This window comes from Pristiophorus japonicus, chromosome 10 (genome assembly GCF_044704955.1).
Source record: "Pristiophorus japonicus isolate sPriJap1 chromosome 10, sPriJap1.hap1, whole genome shotgun sequence".
In the NCBI taxonomy this organism is placed as follows: Eukaryota; Metazoa; Chordata; class Chondrichthyes; family Pristiophoridae; genus Pristiophorus; species Pristiophorus japonicus.
This window is the reverse complement of record NC_091986.1, coordinates 161,305,768-161,323,442: the sequence shown is the minus strand read 5'-3', so window position 1 is coordinate 161,323,442 and position 17,675 is coordinate 161,305,768. Positions and strand designations below refer to the sequence as shown.

The 17,675-nt window shown below is 44.6% G+C and overlaps 1 protein-coding gene across 2 annotated transcripts in view; it reads left to right on the top strand.

Annotated features, from left to right (window-relative positions):
• Positions 1-1,039: 1,039 nt before the first annotated feature.
• The window catches only part of LOC139275163 (spermatogenesis-associated protein 13-like), a 365,108-nt gene continuing 348,472 nt past the window's right edge, over positions 1,040-17,675 (top strand). For both annotated transcript variants that reach the window (XM_070892243.1, XM_070892242.1), the window contains exon 1: positions 1,040-1,090. In XM_070892243.1, the coding sequence (XP_070748344.1) occupies positions 1,076-1,090 (15 nt within the window). In that variant the 5' untranslated portion in view covers positions 1,040-1,075. The remainder of the gene's footprint in view (positions 1,091-17,675) is intronic.

The window sequence follows — 17,675 nt, the reverse complement described above, 5'->3', positions numbered from 1 at the left end:
GAACGTAATTGATCTCTCTGGAATCTAGCCTGGTAAACTTTGTTTTTTTCTCTCTCCCTTTTGAAAGAATTGGATGACTCTGGGATCAATTACCTTTTCTTCCTGTAATGCTGACACCTTCTTTAGACCCAGAATGGGATCGATGCCTTCTCTTGAAAAGCATAGGTGTCACTAGACCTATCAGGTGGTGAGCTGGGCACAATTCCCTGGGTAGCCCATGAAGTCCCCCAAACACACACCCAAAGTAATCTGTGTACCAGTGGCAGGACTAAGATGTGACCATTTCCCACCACAACAATTTACTGGACAACTTGGATGGGCCAGAAATCTAGCAGATCCAGGTTCCACAACAAACTGTAGCCGGTCCCCTCCAGCCAACCAGAATTGTACTAGTTCCATCCTACCCTGTCAACCAGAATTTCTGATGGAAAAAAAGATCCATTCTTATCTGAAAACCATTATCAAAGCAAGAAAATATTTGCTCAAACTCGGGAAATATTTAACTACTCATGTGACTATGTGTGAGTTGTACATACGGCAAAGCAGTGATAAACGAATGAGAAAAGAGGCAAGAAGGATTAAATCTCGCCATTTCAATGTTATTTCCTCAATACAAAGAAACAGGTAACAGTCCTGATCACTCTTCACACCGACAGTGATCATATTTCAGAGGGGAACAAGCATTGCCTCCACCCTCTGAATGAAAAGTAGAGGGTGCTGGCTTAAGGCAGGGCATCTCAGATATCTACCACTGACTAACAACCTGCCAATCCCACAAAGAAAGAAAATACCTAAAGCCAAAGCAGCTGATAGGTTTCAAGGACAACAAAAGTGAGTATTACCGAAGTCAACAAGAGAACCTTCCCTTCCCCAGAGCAAAATCTTCCACCTTTTAACATGCAAATGACACAGTGCCAAGGCTCACTCTCCACCCACCGGCGGCCCCTATAACCGGCCCGTCAGAACGCGGCGCCTTTTGATTTGATTTAATTAACCGCACGTGAAGGAGGAAAAGAAGTTATGTCTCGTGGGGCGGAAGGAGCCGAGGATTGAGCGGAGCCCGCTGGTCTCCGGGATGTGGCGGAGCAAAGTAAGTTTGATTGTTTCATTTTCTTTTAAAAAGTGAGTGAGTGAGTGAGGTTAAGGTCAGGGAAGCGAATGATAGCAGAACAGGTGGGTAAAGGGGCCCGGGATAGGAGGAATGAGCCGGAGCCGGCGGTAGAGGTGGAGCCCCGGATGGGTCATGGGGCAGTTGGGGTCCCTCAGCTGCATGGCCGAAGCCTGCCTGTTCGGTGCCGGTCAGGACTGCCGCCAACAGGCGTGGTCATCGCCAAAACCGCCATCACACCAGCTGCAAGCTCCACTTTCACCGTGGGCGGTTACAGTTGAACAGGTTGCTGTGGTTCCTGGCGGGACTGCAAGGCAGAATCCCTGCTCCATTGATAAACTCACCTCCCAACGCGCGGCCGTTACAGCCACTGATTCGAAAGCTCTTGATCCGTTAACGGTCGCATTGCCGCTGACATTTCAAGAGGCGGCTGGGTTAACGCTCACTGTCAGTTCGGCTAATGGTGTGGTTAATTATAGCAGCTAGTCTAGTTCTTTTGTACCAGAGGTTTTTGTTGTATGTTTTAACATCGAAAAAAAATTGAATTTATATAGCGCCTTTCACGAGCACCGGACGTTCCAAAGCGCTTTACTTTTTGGAGGGGGGCGTTTTACACACATATATATATATATATATACACACCGGGGGGGGGGGGGGTATATACACACACCGGGGGAGGGGGGGTTATAAGTGTCGTCACCGTTGTAATGTAGGAAATACGACAGCCAATTTGCGCACAAGTTCCCATAAACCGCAATGTGATAATGACCAGATAGTGTGCTTCAGTGATGTTGATTGAGGGATAAGTATTGGCCAGAACATTGGGGATAACTCTCCTGCTCTTCATCGAAATAGTGCCATGGGATCGTTTACATCCCCCTGAGGAAGCAGATGGTGCCTCGGTTTCACGTCTCCTCCTAAAGACGGCACCTCCACAGTGCAGCGCACTCTCAGTACTGCACTGGAGTGTCAGCCTCGATATTTGTGCTCAAGTCTCTGACAATCTTCTGACTCAGGCGAGGGTGCTACCAACTGAGTCATAGTGAAAACAAACTCATAGCAATGAGCAAAGCATTTAGAATTCTGCAGTGTTTATAAAAAGGATAAGACTATATAACATCGATTGATAAGGATCTTGCAGACTTGAGAAAGGTATCCATGAAAACAGCATAATAAACCAAGCACCCCAATAACAACTTTTATTTATATAATGCAGAAAACTGTGGTGCTTCAAAGGTGCAAAAAAAAATGTCTGGCAAGTGAAAGAGAGGAAGGGTTGACCAGGAGGGGAGAGGTTTAGGGAGGGAATTCCAGTGAATAGGATATTGATGCCAGGCTTTGTCACTAATGGTGGGCAATCGTAAGGGTTGGAGGTGGGATGCCGTGGTGGTGGGCAGGCAAGTTTGTTAGGCTGGGGGAGAATACTGTGATGGGATGGGGTGAGACCGTGGAGGTTCAGACTGGGTTCAGAATGCTATATTTTGAAGCATTGGTGTCTGGGAACCAGTGTAGGTCAGTGAGTGCATAGTAAATACCAATTGAATGCATTCATTATGTAAAACAAAAAGGGCAACAGGCAGCAAGTAGAAGTTAGGTTTTAATCTAGGGGTTCCTAAATAACAAGGGCAGACATTAAGTAGTTTATAAATATTACGAACTCTTAAGATTAGATTCTTGCCTTTCATTCAATTCATGTTATCTGGTTTTTCTGTATTTCTGAACAAATATATACCACTTCCATTTATTAAAGTTTTATTTTACATTTGCCTTTTGTAGAACCAGTGTGTTTTGTAGTGGATGCTGACTACTGATGTGCACTCTGCTGTTAGCACATTAATGTTCATGATGTATTTTAGAAGAGCTCACTCATCTGGTTAAAATTACTTTCAAGTGGCTTTACTAGGCTTTAGAAAAGGTGCTGCAGTATCAACATATTGTTGTTTCTGGCACTAAAAAGGTTTACTTGATTTATAAACATGAAAGCCACTAACATAGTTTGCATCTAAAAAGTTTTAATGTCTACTGTATGGCAGACTTTCCCAAGTGGCCAAAAAAAGTACCAATTAACCAACCAGGCTATTCCAGGAACTTCGCCTACCTAAAAATCTACAATCCTTTGTGATGGCCCTTTGATTGTACTGTCATTTATGGCAAGTGAATAATTTGCTGTTGATTATTGGGTAAATTTTGTTGCCTGTATAAATATGTATTGGATGCTTTGTATTGAGTTGCAAGAGAGTAATTCATTCTCCAATTTCATATAGTCTCAAATCACAAGAATAAAGCTCAAGTGGTTTGTGACAAGTTATAAGGCACCAGAGATTGAATTACTTGTCTTCAACTCAGTGCACAAATTCATTCTAACTCTAACACATCAGTGAAACTATATAAAACAACACTTTGGTTAAAAATGCCCAATTTTCTACATGGATCCTTGGTGATAGAAGCTGAGTTAGAATAATTGGGATGAAAGCACAATGAAAATCAGGATTACACAACTGAAGGAAATGGCATGACTGTTTTAGAATTGTGTTGGTAACAGCTTACTGGCACTATATCATATAGTCTATATACTGTTTTCAGTAAGCTGTTAACATTCCCTAACTAAAGTCACTTGACATTCACTGATGGTCAATGTGGTACAGTATCTCTCCTCATTTTCTTTGTTTTCTCTGCAGCTTCTAAACCAGTTGACCACACTCTTCCAATGTCTCTCATCCATTGTTCAGAACAGTGGGACTGACTTTGATCTTACCTATCTGATCGTAGTCAGTGCACCTGCAGCAATGGCCTCTCTTTCTGCCACTGCACAGTTACTTCTAGAATACCCCAAGGATCCATCCTTGGCCCTCTCCTCTTCCTACATGCTGCCTTTTGGCAAAATCATTCGCAGACATGGCATCTGCTTCTGCGTGTATGCAGATGACACCCACCTCTCCCCCATCTCTCTCGACCCCCACCACGGCCTCTGTATTGTCAGATTGCTTATCCAACATTCACTTTGGATGAGCCACAATTTCCTCTAGTTAAACATTGGAAAGGTCAAAGCCATTCTCTTCAGCCCCTGCCACAACCATTGCCAGCAATTCCATCCCCCTCCCCAACCATTCTTGGGCTGAATTGGGCTGCTTACAGCCTCAATACAACAACTGCTTGCATTTATATCTGAGGTTTTAATGTAGTAAAATGTCCCAAGGCACTACACAAGATTGTAATCAGACAAAAAAATTGACACTGAGCCAATATATTTGATCCATCTAGTGGAAACCATATGTAGAGTAATTTCAGTTTCTTGAGTTATTTTTCTGAAGTTGTTAGTTGGATATGATTCACTTGGTGTGTATAAATAGGAGCAGAGTTTCCACTTTGAGTGTAATTGACAAACTGTAAAGTTTATGGTTCAAGTTTCTGCCCAAATGCATTTTTATAATCAGAAACTTAAAATCTTCCATTAACCAGTGCAATTGGTCGTCGTAATAAAATGTAATCGTTTTCTTTGCGTTAAAAAAATTCCACGATATATTTAAGAGTGGTAACCTGGTGCAGTTTGATTTAATACAGCTGAAAATGGCTTAATTACAAAAAATAAACATTTTTAATCAATGTCTAGTCCCCCACCTATGCGTAACCTGATTTTAAATCACTAAAAATTACTTTAATTTAAAAATATTATACAGAACAATTTACTAATTTCATTGATGTACACTAGTCAATTTCTTGGTGAATTAAGTATTAATATTTTAAAACTTTGAAAACATGCCTACTAGTGAGTGTGCTCCGCAAAAATGCTGAGCTCAATTTGAAGAACCTTCCTTGAACGGGCGTAATTGGTGGAAACTTGCCATGCTCATTATTTTGATTTGGGAACATGCACTGTTTTGTGGGCAGGGCTGGCTTCTGGCACAATGGGCGAAAAATTGGATTTCACCCAACAATGGGCGCAAGGATCGCAATGCACAATCGCCCTGTGCCCGTTGAAAGGAATGCAGGCAGCACCTTTACACTGCCTGTTAATTATAATGATTGCAGTGATCCAGTCCAGGGCTGAACGCACTGCTGAGTGGCTGAACGCTCAGCCGGGGGTCCCCAAGTTCATTCGAGGTTAACACCAATGAAAGCTAGCCTCCAGTTTTTAAAGGTCGTCTGCACCTACTTAAAGGGAAGGTGCATTCTATCTGCAGGGGGAGAGCACGCACCAAGATTCTCTTATGCAGCACTGCAGGCCTTGGTACAGGAAGTGGAAAGGAGAAGCGAGGTCCTATTTACACAAGGGGCCAGGAGCCCCTCCAGGAAAACTCAAACACCAATGGGAGCAGGTAGCCATAAGCTATCAATCACCCCGAGGAGCTATCTACGGTGCAGGAAACATTTTAATGACATCACTCAAGTGGTCAAGGTCAGTGAATTAATCTTCAAATGGCATTTCCCACCATCTAGACCACTAGCCTTACACACTTCTGAATGCAGCACACCCCTACCACCAATCTCTACCAAACACAACTCCTAGCTTCATCTCACCTTCACACTTACCACTGCTGGAAGACTCTCACCTACATCTTGCACTTGCACACATCTATTCATAAGTTATTATCCCTGACCGGCACATCACCCAAACACATTGCACCACACTCACTGACACACTTCCTTTTCTCTTGCAGAACAAGGTGGCTCACAATGAGAGCCAGCAGGAGCTACCTGAAGGTGCAGGGTGCCTGCATGATCTCTCCTCCCCTCTCCACTCCACCACCACCACCACCACCACCCCCGCACCCGCACCCCCCCCCCCCCCCCCCAGGAGGGAGACGGTGCTGGCCATTTTTGGCAGGGCAATCACTGAGTCCATGTACAGCGGGTCTGAAACTATTCAAGATGATATCCTCATACCTTATCCTGCTTCTCATATCCCACTTGCCCATCATCTCACTATCTCTTCTGATTTGCAAGCTGCAGACGGTGTAAGCAGCACCTCTTGCTCCCCCCACCCCAAAATCACTGCAACCTTACCCTTGTGCCTTTCCCTTTTTAGATAGCTGAGAACTGCCACCTGACCAGGCACTAGTGGAGGAGCAGGAAGAAAGTGATCCTGAAGACATAGCACTGTCACATGATTTCACACTTCCAGCCATCAGCTCAGATACTGGCACTCCACATGTGGCGAGACACTGGGCTCGTGTGGCCTGCAGCCATGTGAGGAGGAAAGGGTAGTGTAGGTGCCAGTTCCCACAGGGCGAGATTGCACGTGTTTTGCTGCAAAAGACTCGCGTGAGGACTTCGATGGGGCGGCTGATGGATATGCACACTGAAATGTTTGGTCCATTGGCAGGGCTGCTACAAAGCCTGAGTGCAATATCAAGGAGCGTGAAGGAGTCTGGCACCAATAATGCACAGGGCTTTGTGCAGAGCTTGGAGCCCATGATTTCCAGCATTGAATTGATGACCAACTCCATTACCGCAAGATCTGACTACTTGCCGTTGTTTTTTAAATTTGTTCCTGAGATATAGGTGTCACTGGCAAGGCCAGCATTTATTGCTCATCCCTAATTACCCTTGAAAAGATGCTGGTGAACTACCTTCTTGAGCCACTGCTGTCCATGTGGCTCACCACCACCTTCTCGAGGGCAATTGAGGATGGGAAGAAATTTATGAAGCAGATATTTTGAGGGATTGAATGAACACTGGAGTGATTCTGAGAGGCCTGAAATAGGCTAATGTTCCATATTTGTGAAAATACTGAGCTACAGCTGTAATTTCAGACCTATTAGCCCAACCTCAAGAATTGAAAAAGTAATGGAATTAATAATCCAGTAGGAAGAATACAAGAATATTTATATTAAAATAGCCTTGGACGTGATGGGCTACATAGCTTCAGAAGTGATGTATGTTGACTGATCAACCCAAGACTTTTGAGGTAATATTCCAAATTGACACAGCAAGACCATTTGACTTCATAGTGTATAGAGACTTCCAAAACCTCATGACCCCTTTACTAAACAATTGATGTCAGGGGTAAGACATGGATGTGGATAAGCTATGTAGACTGACTTGATAAGCTATGGCTCTTTAGCCATGAATGGACCTTTAGAGATGTTTTGAGATACTAAACTGGATAAAAAACATAACCTTGGAACAATCCTTTGAAATATTTCAAGGTAGCAGGACCGGAGCAATGGGTCAATGCCATGAACGGTAAGTTTAATATAAATGCCAGTAATTATTTATTTACACAGAAGGGTATTGTTAACTGGAATAGGTTGCTTGAAGAAGTGATTGAAGGCATGATACTGGATTCATTTACAGCTACACAGCAGGATTGGTATTCTGGAAAGATGAGATCAAATAGGATGAATGGTCGTCTTTATCCAATTCTATTTTGTATAGTTTTTATTTATTTTGTGATGTCTCAGTTGCACAACTTTTTGCATTTGGAAATGGAGTGAAAATTACCGCATAGTCACAGACCTGCCTCAGGTAATGTTCCAGTAGATAGATCTACTTTGTCACCATTTTAAATTTCAACCTCATTGCCTCATTGTTCTTCAAATATTTTTTTATTGGTTTTGTAAATATTTTAAATCAGCATTTTGGGAAGAAATTAAAATGGCTATTGTGCCTCTGTAAGGGTACTGTTACTATGTGCTCTGGATCATGGCCATCTCCATGGCCTGTGCTACTGCTGCAGGCATGCATTCGTGCTGAAGTTCAAATCAAGGTTGTTCCCCACTGTTCGAGAGAAGATTAATATTAACTGATGTTTTTAAACCTGCAACTTCATGTCATTGGCCTACCGTAGGAAATTACACCTTTTTGTTATGTGAATGGATGTATTAATGTATTTTAAGTTATTGTGTAATGAGAAGATATAAAAATAAAAGAGTTGGGCACAGGAGGATGCTAAGAGGCTGCAGGGTGACTTGGACAGGTTAGGTGAGTGGGCAAGTGCATGGCAGATGCCGTATAATGTGGGATAAATGTGAGATTATCCACTTTGATGGCAAAAACACGAAGGCAGGATATTACCTGAATGGTGGCAGATTAGGAAAAGGGGAGGTGCAACGAGACCTGGGTGTCATGGTACATCAGTCACTGAAAGTTGGCATGCAGGTACAGCAGGCGGTGAAGAAGGCAAATGGTATGTTGGCCTTCATAGCTAGGGGATTTGAGTATAGGAGCAGGGAGGTCTTACTTCAGTTGTACAGGGCCTTGGTGAGGCCACACCTTGAATATTGTGTTAGGTTTGGTCTCCTTATCTGAGGAAGGATGTTCTTGCTATTGAGGGAGTGCAGCGAAGGTTCACCAGACTGATTCCTGGGATGGCAGGACTGTCATATGAGGAGAGACTGGATCGACTGGGCCTGTATTCACTGGAGTTTAGAAGGATGAGAGGGGATCTCATAGAAACATATAAAATTCAGACAGGACTGGACAGGTTAGATGCAGGGAGAATGTTCCCGATGTTGGGGATGTCCAGAATTAGGGGACACAGTCTAAGGATAAGTGGTAAGCCATTTAGGACTGAGATGAGGTGAAACTTCTGCACTCAGAGTTGTTAACTTGTGGAATACCCTACCGCAGAGAGTTGTTGATGCCAGTTCGTTGGCTATATTCAAGAGGGAGTTAGATATGGCCCTTACGGCTAAGGGGATCAAGGGGTATGGAGAGAAAGCAGGAAAATGGTACTGAGGTGAATGATCAGCCATGATCTTATTGAATGAATGGTGGTGCAGGCTCGAAGGGCCGAATGGCCTACTCCTGCACCTATTTTTCTATCCATTATTTTGAGTGTTTTTTCCCATCCCTGACATGAATTCTTCAATTTATTTGGTCACCTACATGTTGGAATTGGCGTCACACATCCAGTGTTGTACTCAAAATAACAATCTGCTGATTTGAGCAATAACTTCGATGTATAATCAAACAAATCCATCCACACAGTAAGAGTAACATGACTGAATGAATTATATTTGAGATTTGATTCAATATCTTGAGTGTCTTTATGCAAAGGGCTTTATGGAGGTAGTTTATGAAGGTGGAACCTGTGGGATGGAACTCTTCCTCCACTTTATTAGTGTCAGTCAACTTCAAGCATTCTCAGGCCAGGGATACCACAACCAAAAGAAAAAGTTAAATTTCCTCTACTCTGTACCAACATGGTTCCTTCATGCTTGGATTGCTGTCATGTTCAAGGAAGTTCATGTGTCCTTGAGCCAACTGGCTGTGTTTATTTTTGGCTTACATATTCAACAGGATTAACTTTCTATTGTAATACCTGTGTTGACCAAAGACTACAAAATTACAATTTTAGTTAGAATTGTAGGTTGTATTGAAACATTTCACCTGTATTTCCCTGATCTTTTTCCTTCCTTCCTTTTGGCTATTCTACCTATTTTTCTTTGTTTTTTGATCTGTTACCCTGCTCTCATCGTCAATTTTTGGAAATTAGGTGTTTTAAAAAAAAAAATAGAAATTTCGGGCTGGGAATTGACTATGCAACTGGCCCTTTCCAATCTCAGGTTTCAATGAGGATAGATACATAGAAACATAGAAAATAGGTGCAGGAGTAGGCCATTCAGCCCTTCGAGCCTGCACTGCCATTCAATATGATCATGGCTGATCATGCAACTTCAGTACCCCATTCCTGCTTTCTCTCCATACCCCTTGATCCCTTCAGCCGTAAGGGCCACATCTAACTCCCTTTTGAATATATCTAATGAACTGGCCTCAACAACTTTCTGTGGTAGAGAATTCCACAGGTTCACAATTCCCCTGAGTGAAGAAGTTTCTCCTCATCTCGGTCCGAAGGAAACTTTGATGGCATGAGACATGAATTGGCTAGAATAGACTGGAGAATGATACTTAAAGGGTTGATGGTGGATAGGCAATGGCAGACATTTAAATATCACATGGATGAACTACAACAATTGTACATCCCTGTGTGACGCAAGAATAAAAAAGGAAGGTGGCTCAACCATGGCTAACAACGGTAATTAGGGAAAAGTGTTAAATCCAAGGAAGAGGCATATAAATTGGCCAGAAAAAGCAGCAAACCTGAGGACTGGGAGAAATTTAGAATTCATCAGAGGAGGACAAAGGGTTTAATTAGGAGGGGGAAAATAGAGTATGAGAGGAAGCTTGCAGGGAACATAAAAACTGATTGCAAAAGCTTCTATAGTTATGTGAAGTGAAGACTAATGTAGGTCCCTTGCAGTCAGAATCAGGTGAATTCATAATGGGGAACAAGGAAATGGCAGACAAATTGAACAAATACTTTGGTTCTGTCTTCACTAACGAAGACACGAATAACCTCCCAAAAATACTAGGGGACCGAGGGTCTAGCGAGAAGAGGGAACTGAGGGAAATTCTTATCAGTCAGGAACCATATTATGGTCACTCTTCCCCAAGAGGCCCCGCATGACCAGATTGCTAATTAATCCTCTCTCATTACACAAGACCCAGTCTAGGATGGCCTGCTCTCCAGTTGCTTCCTCGACATATTGGTCTAGAAAACCATCCCTTATACACTCTAGGAAATCCTCCACAGTATTGCTACCAGTTTGGTTAGCCCAATCAATATGTAGATTAAAGTCACTCATGATAACTGCTCTACCCTTATTGCACGCGTCCTTAATTTCCTGTTTGATGCCATCCCCAACTCCCTACTACTGTTTGGTGGTCTGTACACAACTCCCACTAATGTTTTCTGCCCTTTGGTGTTTCGCAGCGCTACCCATTTTGGGCCCAAGTTTCGGCCTGAGTTGCTCCTGTTTTTTTGGAGCAACTGGTTTAGAATGGAGTATCTTAGAAATTGCAATTCTCGGCATTTAGTTTGCTCCAGTTCTCGTCAGTTAGCACAGTTTCACTTTTTGGAACAGAATTTTTATTTTTCAAAAGTGAGTGTGTCCGGCCACTTACGCCTGTTTTGAAAGTTTAGGCAGTGAAAACTTACTCCAAACTAACTTAGAATGGAGTAAGTGAAGATTTTTGTACGCTCAGAAAAACCTTGCCTAGACTTTACAAATCAGGCGTAGGTTACAAATTAGGTGTAGGGAACGAGGGGGTGGGGTGGGGGGGGTGAAGGGAAGTAATTAAATTCTACAATCATTCAACAGTCATACTTATACAAATAAAGATCCAACCTGAATAAAAATTTATAAAGAAAGCAAAGATTAAATATTCCATGTTCCTACCTTTGTGAAGCAGCAGCAGCCTTCGAGCTGCAGTGCTTCAGGCAGGCCTTCCTTCATTTAGTGGCTGGACGGCAGCCGAAGAAGGAGCAAGCAGCTTTCGAGCTGCGAAGGGGACTGAGGCCATTCGGCCACGCGATAGGGGCGGCATCAGTGGCTGGATGGCAGCTGAGGAAACATCAAGCAGCTTTCGAGCTGCGAAGGGGACTGAGGCCATTCGGCCAGGGAGAGACAGCCAGATAGACACTTTTAAACTTAAATTTGCAGAATGAGTGCTGTATTCTCAACACCACATATTATGCAATGGTTTGCCATCAATTCACTGCATAGGAGAGAATTGATTAGAGCTCACCGCACCAGGAACGTCATAGCCCGTAGATTGATGGGCAGGAGACCTTACCCACGTCGACAATATCGAGCCAGACGCTCGTACCTGGACATGAGCGAGGTTGATTGTGTCAAAAGATTGCGTTTCCGCAGAGAAGTTGTCACTGAGATCTGAGCTATGCTGAGAGCAGATTTGCAGCCCAGAAGCAGAACGCCAACTTTCTTGTCTGTTGCAGTGAAGGTAACAGCTGCACTTTCTTTCTATGCCTTGGGATTGTTTCAGGCTACAACTGGAGATGTGTGTGCCATCTCTCAACATGCAATACATACCTGCATTTACCAGGTCATGGCTGCACTGTATGTGCAAAGGAATGACTTCATCAATTTCCCAATGACCGCACAAAACGGTCCATGAGAGGGTTGTGGGCTTCTTCAGGATTGCCGGCTTCCCAAAGGTACAGGGCTGCATTAATTGTACCCACATAGCCTTGCGAGCACCTGTGGAGGATTCTGAGCAGTACCGGAATAGGAAAGGTTTCCACTCCATCAATGTGCAGCTCGTGTGTGAAGACAAGCAGCGCATCATGTCAGTCGATGCGAGATACCCTGGCAGCACCCATGATGCGTTCATCCTACGCGACAGTGTTATATCTGACATGTTTGAGCAGCAGCCAGAAGGGCAGAGCTGGCCACTGGGAGACAAAGGGTACCCTTGACCACCTGGCTCATGCCTTCCATCAGAACCAGGGGTCACAGTCTAAGAATAAGGGGTAAGCCGTTTAGGACCGAGATGAGGAGAAACTTCTTCACCCAGAGAGTGGTGAACCTGTGGAATTCTCTACCACAAAGTTGTTGAGGCCAATTCACTAAATATATTCAAAAAGGAGTTAGATGAAGTCCTTACTACTAGGGGGATCAAGGGGTATGGCGAGAAAGCAGGAATGGGGTACTGAAGTTGCATGTTCAGCCATGAACTCATTGAATGGCGGTGCAGGCTAGAAGGGCCGAATGGCCTACTGCACCTATTTTCTATGTTTCTATGGGCCCAAGTTTCCACACGATAAAAAACGGGCGCCCCTCCGAGCTGAGCGCCCGTTTTTCGCACCTAAAACGGAGCCGGAAAAAAAACGCGCGATTCTGGAGCGCCCTGCAGCTCCATGTCTGTTTGGCGTGGCGCCCAGGGGGCGGAGCCTACACTCGCACCGATTTTGTAAGTGGGAGGGGGCGGGTACCATTTAAATTAGTTTTTTTTCCTGCCGGCAACGCTGCGCGTGCGCAATGGAGCATTCGCGCACGCGCAGTGTGAAGGAAACATTGGCACTCGGCCATTTTTGTCGTTCTTTGTAGCTGTTTAGTTTTTGAACATTTTTTAATAAAAGCACATTGCCATCAGCACTGAGAAGGCTGCAGGAAGCCTCAAAGTTGAGGCAGCCGTTTCCCGACGACCCTCCCCCTTTTGCCGTCGGGAAATGGCTCCTCAATTTCTGAGGCTTCCTGCAGCCTTCTGTCTCCTTTCCTCCCTCCCTCCCTCCCTCCCGCCGTCTGGGACGGCTTCCTCTCCTCCGCCCCCCCCCCCCCCAGCTGCGTTCGGTTGGTCGGGCCCGCACTCCCCCCCCCCCCCCCCCCCCCCACCCCGCTCGCCCGCCCAGAACGGCTTCCCCCCGCCCCCTGCGTTCGGTCCCTCCCCGCCGTCTGGAACGGCTTCCTCCCCAGCCCCTCCTTCCCGCCGTCTGGAATGGCTTCCTCCCTCCCTCCTGCCCGCCGTCTGGAACGGCTTCCTCCCCCCCCCCCCCCACCCCCCCCACCCCCGCGTTCGGGAACGGCTGCCTCGTTTTGTGAGGCTTGCTGCAGCATTCTCCCTGGCTGAAGCACTTTCACACAGGTAGGAAGATGGTTTATTTAATCTTTTCTTTGCTTATAAATTTTTATTCAGGTTGGATTTATTTGTAGAAGTATAAATAAGGATTTATTGTAGAATTTAATGACTTTCCTTCCCCCCCCCCACCTCGTTCTGGACGCCTAATTTGTAACCTGCGCCTGATTTTTTTAAATGTGTAGAACAGTTTTTTTTCAGTTCTACAAAAATCTTCACTTGCTCCATTCTAAGTTAGTTTGGAGTACGTTTTCACTGGAAACTTTCAAATCAGGCGTCAGTGGCCGAACACGCCCCCTTTTGAAGAAAAAATTCTGTTCCAAAGTGGAACTGTTTTACCTGACTAGAACTGCAGAAAAAAAACTGTGGAAAATTGCGATTTCTAAGATAGTCCGTTCTCCACCAGTTGCTCCTAAAAAATCAGGCGCAAATCATGTGGAAACTTGGGCCCTATGTTTCTATGATGCCCCTACGCGTGACATGGACAGAAGCTGACTGTCAATACAACATGGCGCACATTGTGACGCGCAGCATCATTGAGAGGACCATTGGCACATTGAAACAGCGATTCCGATGCCTGGACCATTCCGGAGGACACTTGCAATACTCTCCTCAAATTGTCGGTCACTTCACTGTTGTATGCTGCAGGCTCCATAACTTAGCCATCATGAGGCAGCAGGAGCTGGTAGTGGAACCCGAATACCTACGTGAGGATCCAGTGCATGATGATAGTATTACGGAAGACCAGGATGTGGATGATGACGACGATCAGGAAAGCATGCAAGTGCCTGATGCTGGAGCACGTGGTCGGAGGAGGGCCGTCCATCGTGCTCCTTTAACGATTGCTCGAGCCTTGCGCCAGCAGCTCATCCGTGAACGCTTCAACTACTGATGCCTGAGGGCTCTGCGACCACTGTTGTGCATGGACATGTTTATTCTTTGCAGTTGTTCCTACGTTGTGTTGTGTTAATGGAACATGAAACAGTTTTAATAAAAAAATATTTTATTGAAAAGCTAACGTCACTAATAAGATATTTGTTGTATCAAACTTTACTTTTTAATATGACTCTTGAAGATCACTTAAAGACTTTAAGATCACTTATAAACTTGTAAAGTTACAAAACAATCTCTGTGAAAAATCTTACACTCTTAAGATCACTTAAAATTCAAGATCACTTTTTAGATGCAAAATTTAATAAGTTACAGAATGTGAGAGCATTTACACTAAGATCACTTTTAAAAACCCTGAGATCACTTTTATAAGTTGTAAAGTTACAAAACTTTAAGAACAATTCAATGTGAAAAACGCTACTACAGCTACATCAAGACCAAAAAACAAAAGCAGCAAAGAAAGGCTGCAACCATGTCTCATCCACATCTCAGTGAATGTTAACTTCACTTCTTCATGGGGGTGTCATTTGATTGGCGGGGCTGTGTGCCCTTATTGCAGCAGTTACCTCTATGACAGCCTGTGCCGACACTTGCATGCCCTCCCTGACGGCCTGTGGCGTCGATTGCACTCCCTCGGACATTCCCTCCCTAAGTTTCTGTGTCATTACTGCTATTTCTCCCGTCAGGACCGTCACCTCTTCACCCACTGCACTGACGCCACCTGACGAGTGATCGGGTAAGCTAATTGGTCTCCACTCCCAATGCCACAACCTGAGCCGCATCTGTTGCACGCTACATCTCAAGAGAACGTGTCTCCAATCTCCTCCTCTGCCTGGGTCTGCCTCGTGGCACCACTATACAGGAAGGCATGGGCACGGACGGTGGGACGCTCGGTGTTGCAAGCGGCACCACTACACAGGGAGGCGCGGGCTGGGACGGTGGGACGCTTGGTATTCCAGACGGCAGCACTCGAGTGCGAGCCGTGGGTTGGGATGGTGGGTGAATGCGTGTAAACTGCTCCATGATATCACCAGCAGCACTGGGACCCGCAAAGTCGGAATCAAAACCATAGAAGGTGGAACCAGAACCTATGCGAGTGGGAGGCGCAGGCTCGGACGGTAGTGCACTGACTGTAGACTGCTGCATTGCACCAGCAGCACCACTGGGATTCACAACATCGGAATGTAAACCATGGAAGGTAGAACCAAAACCTATGCTAGGGGTTGAAACACTGATGCCCTTTGATGGGGGATCATAAACATTAATTTGGAAGCTCTCCTCTGCAGACGTTTCAATCATTGCTGGCATGAGAACTCTCACACATAGCAGGCTAGGTAGCAGGTTGATTTGAAGGGCCACGATGCATTTTCAGGACTTACCCTCTTCCTCGCGTTCAGGCCCAGCTTGTGCTGTACTGATTGCTTTTCTCCATGTACGACTTATCATAGCAGCCACCCTCTGCTCCAAGGGTGTCAGTGGATGCAGATTGGGCATGCCTCCTCCTGTCCGAGTTGCTTCCCTTTTGTTGTGGGCCAATTTCTTCTGCAAAGAGTAAAATATAACTTTTTACAGAGTGCGTCTTTCTGCAAGGTGGGACATACAGATAGTCACGTTACAATTACGATTACATTAAAAATTGAAAATATTACTTACACTAGCTACTTGACCAAGGTCGTGCAATTTCCTTTTATACTGGCTTCCAGATCTAATGGTATGCACCACTGCGCAGTAATCTTCTGCAACTTGGTTCCAGCGTTGTTTCTTTTCTTTTTGGTGGGACTTTTATGCGACCTCTGTTGCTGGTATCCAGCTCCTGCCATCTTTGCTCAATGACGTTGACTAATATCTCAACTTCCTCATGCAAGAAAGTCTTTGTTCTTGGTGGACATTGTTCCATTGCAAAGTTGAATTGACACTCTTATTTTTCAATACACAGTCCTTACTTTGCATGCACCAATGCAGCACCTGTTCTACAAGTTTAGCAGCGAAAAGCTGCTCTCTCTGATTTCAGCAGGTGATTTATTCAACAGTGCTGCTAAAAGCACTCCCTCAGACACAAAAAAATCACTAAAATTAAATCACAAGCCTTTCCAGGGGTCCACGAGACAAATCTTCACTTTTCCTCTAGTCCCTTTTAAAAAAATGGGCGAGTGGCAAGGTTTATGTGCCACTGCGCGCGCGCAGGGTTGCCGGCACGACGTTTCCTTATTTAGATTAGCCCCGCCCCCCCACTACTTGTAGAATCGGCGCGAGTCTGTTGCTACGCCCCCCGCTGTTCTATGCGCGCCGCGCCAAGCTGCTAAAGACCTGCAGGGAGCCGCAGAATATGCAAGTATTTTTTCGGTGCACTTTCCAGCGTGAAAAACGGGCGTCCAGATCGGGGCTGCGCCGTTCTAGGCGCGGCCCGAAACTTGGGCCAGAAGATTCCACATCATCCACGCTAATGTCCTTCCTTACTATTGAGTTAATCTCTTTTAACCAGTAACGCTAACCCACCTCCTTTTCCTTCCTGAATATTGAATATCCCTCGATGTTGAGTTCCCAGCCTTGGTTACCTTGGAGCCATGTCTCCGCAATCCCAATTACATCATACCTGCATTATCTCACTAGAAAGTTTTCAAATCCAAGTTTCGAGGGTAAAAGGACAATGCTACTGCTAATCCACGAAGTCGGTTCAAAGGAATATATTGTTTTCACTTTTGTTGTGACTCCTCTGCCAAATGAATGGCTCCACAAGATGATATAATAAATGTCTTAATACTTTAGAGTAAATCATAATGGGGTGGTCCTTTTTAAAATTTGTTTGTGTATTCATGTTTATTTGAATTAATTCACTACATGGGTAAAGTAACTAATGTTCATTTCTTAACAAGTTGTTCACCAGATAGTAGCAGAAAAGTTCATGTGAAAGGAGTTACTTTTTGTATCTGTTTTCTCGTCCTCTATCCCAGTTAAATAGCTTACTTTAGCGTAAATATTTGACATCGGGTTACTTTGAGAGATAGTTGAGCAAAAATGTTAACCCAATAAATTTGCTGAAATATAAACTCTAGGGAAGTTGACCAGGGAAGATGGAAAATATTAGAGCTCTTAGAATGGTAGGCACCAAGAGGGGTTACCTTGAAGAGGGGATATGATTACGTTTTTGAAGGTGATTCGATATTTATACCTGTGTGATATCCAAAACTCTGCATATATCCTAACTCGCACTAAGTCCCATTCACCCAACGCCCCTGTGCTTGCTGACCTACATCTTTGTATGCCAATGCCTTCATTTTTAAAATTCTCATCCTTG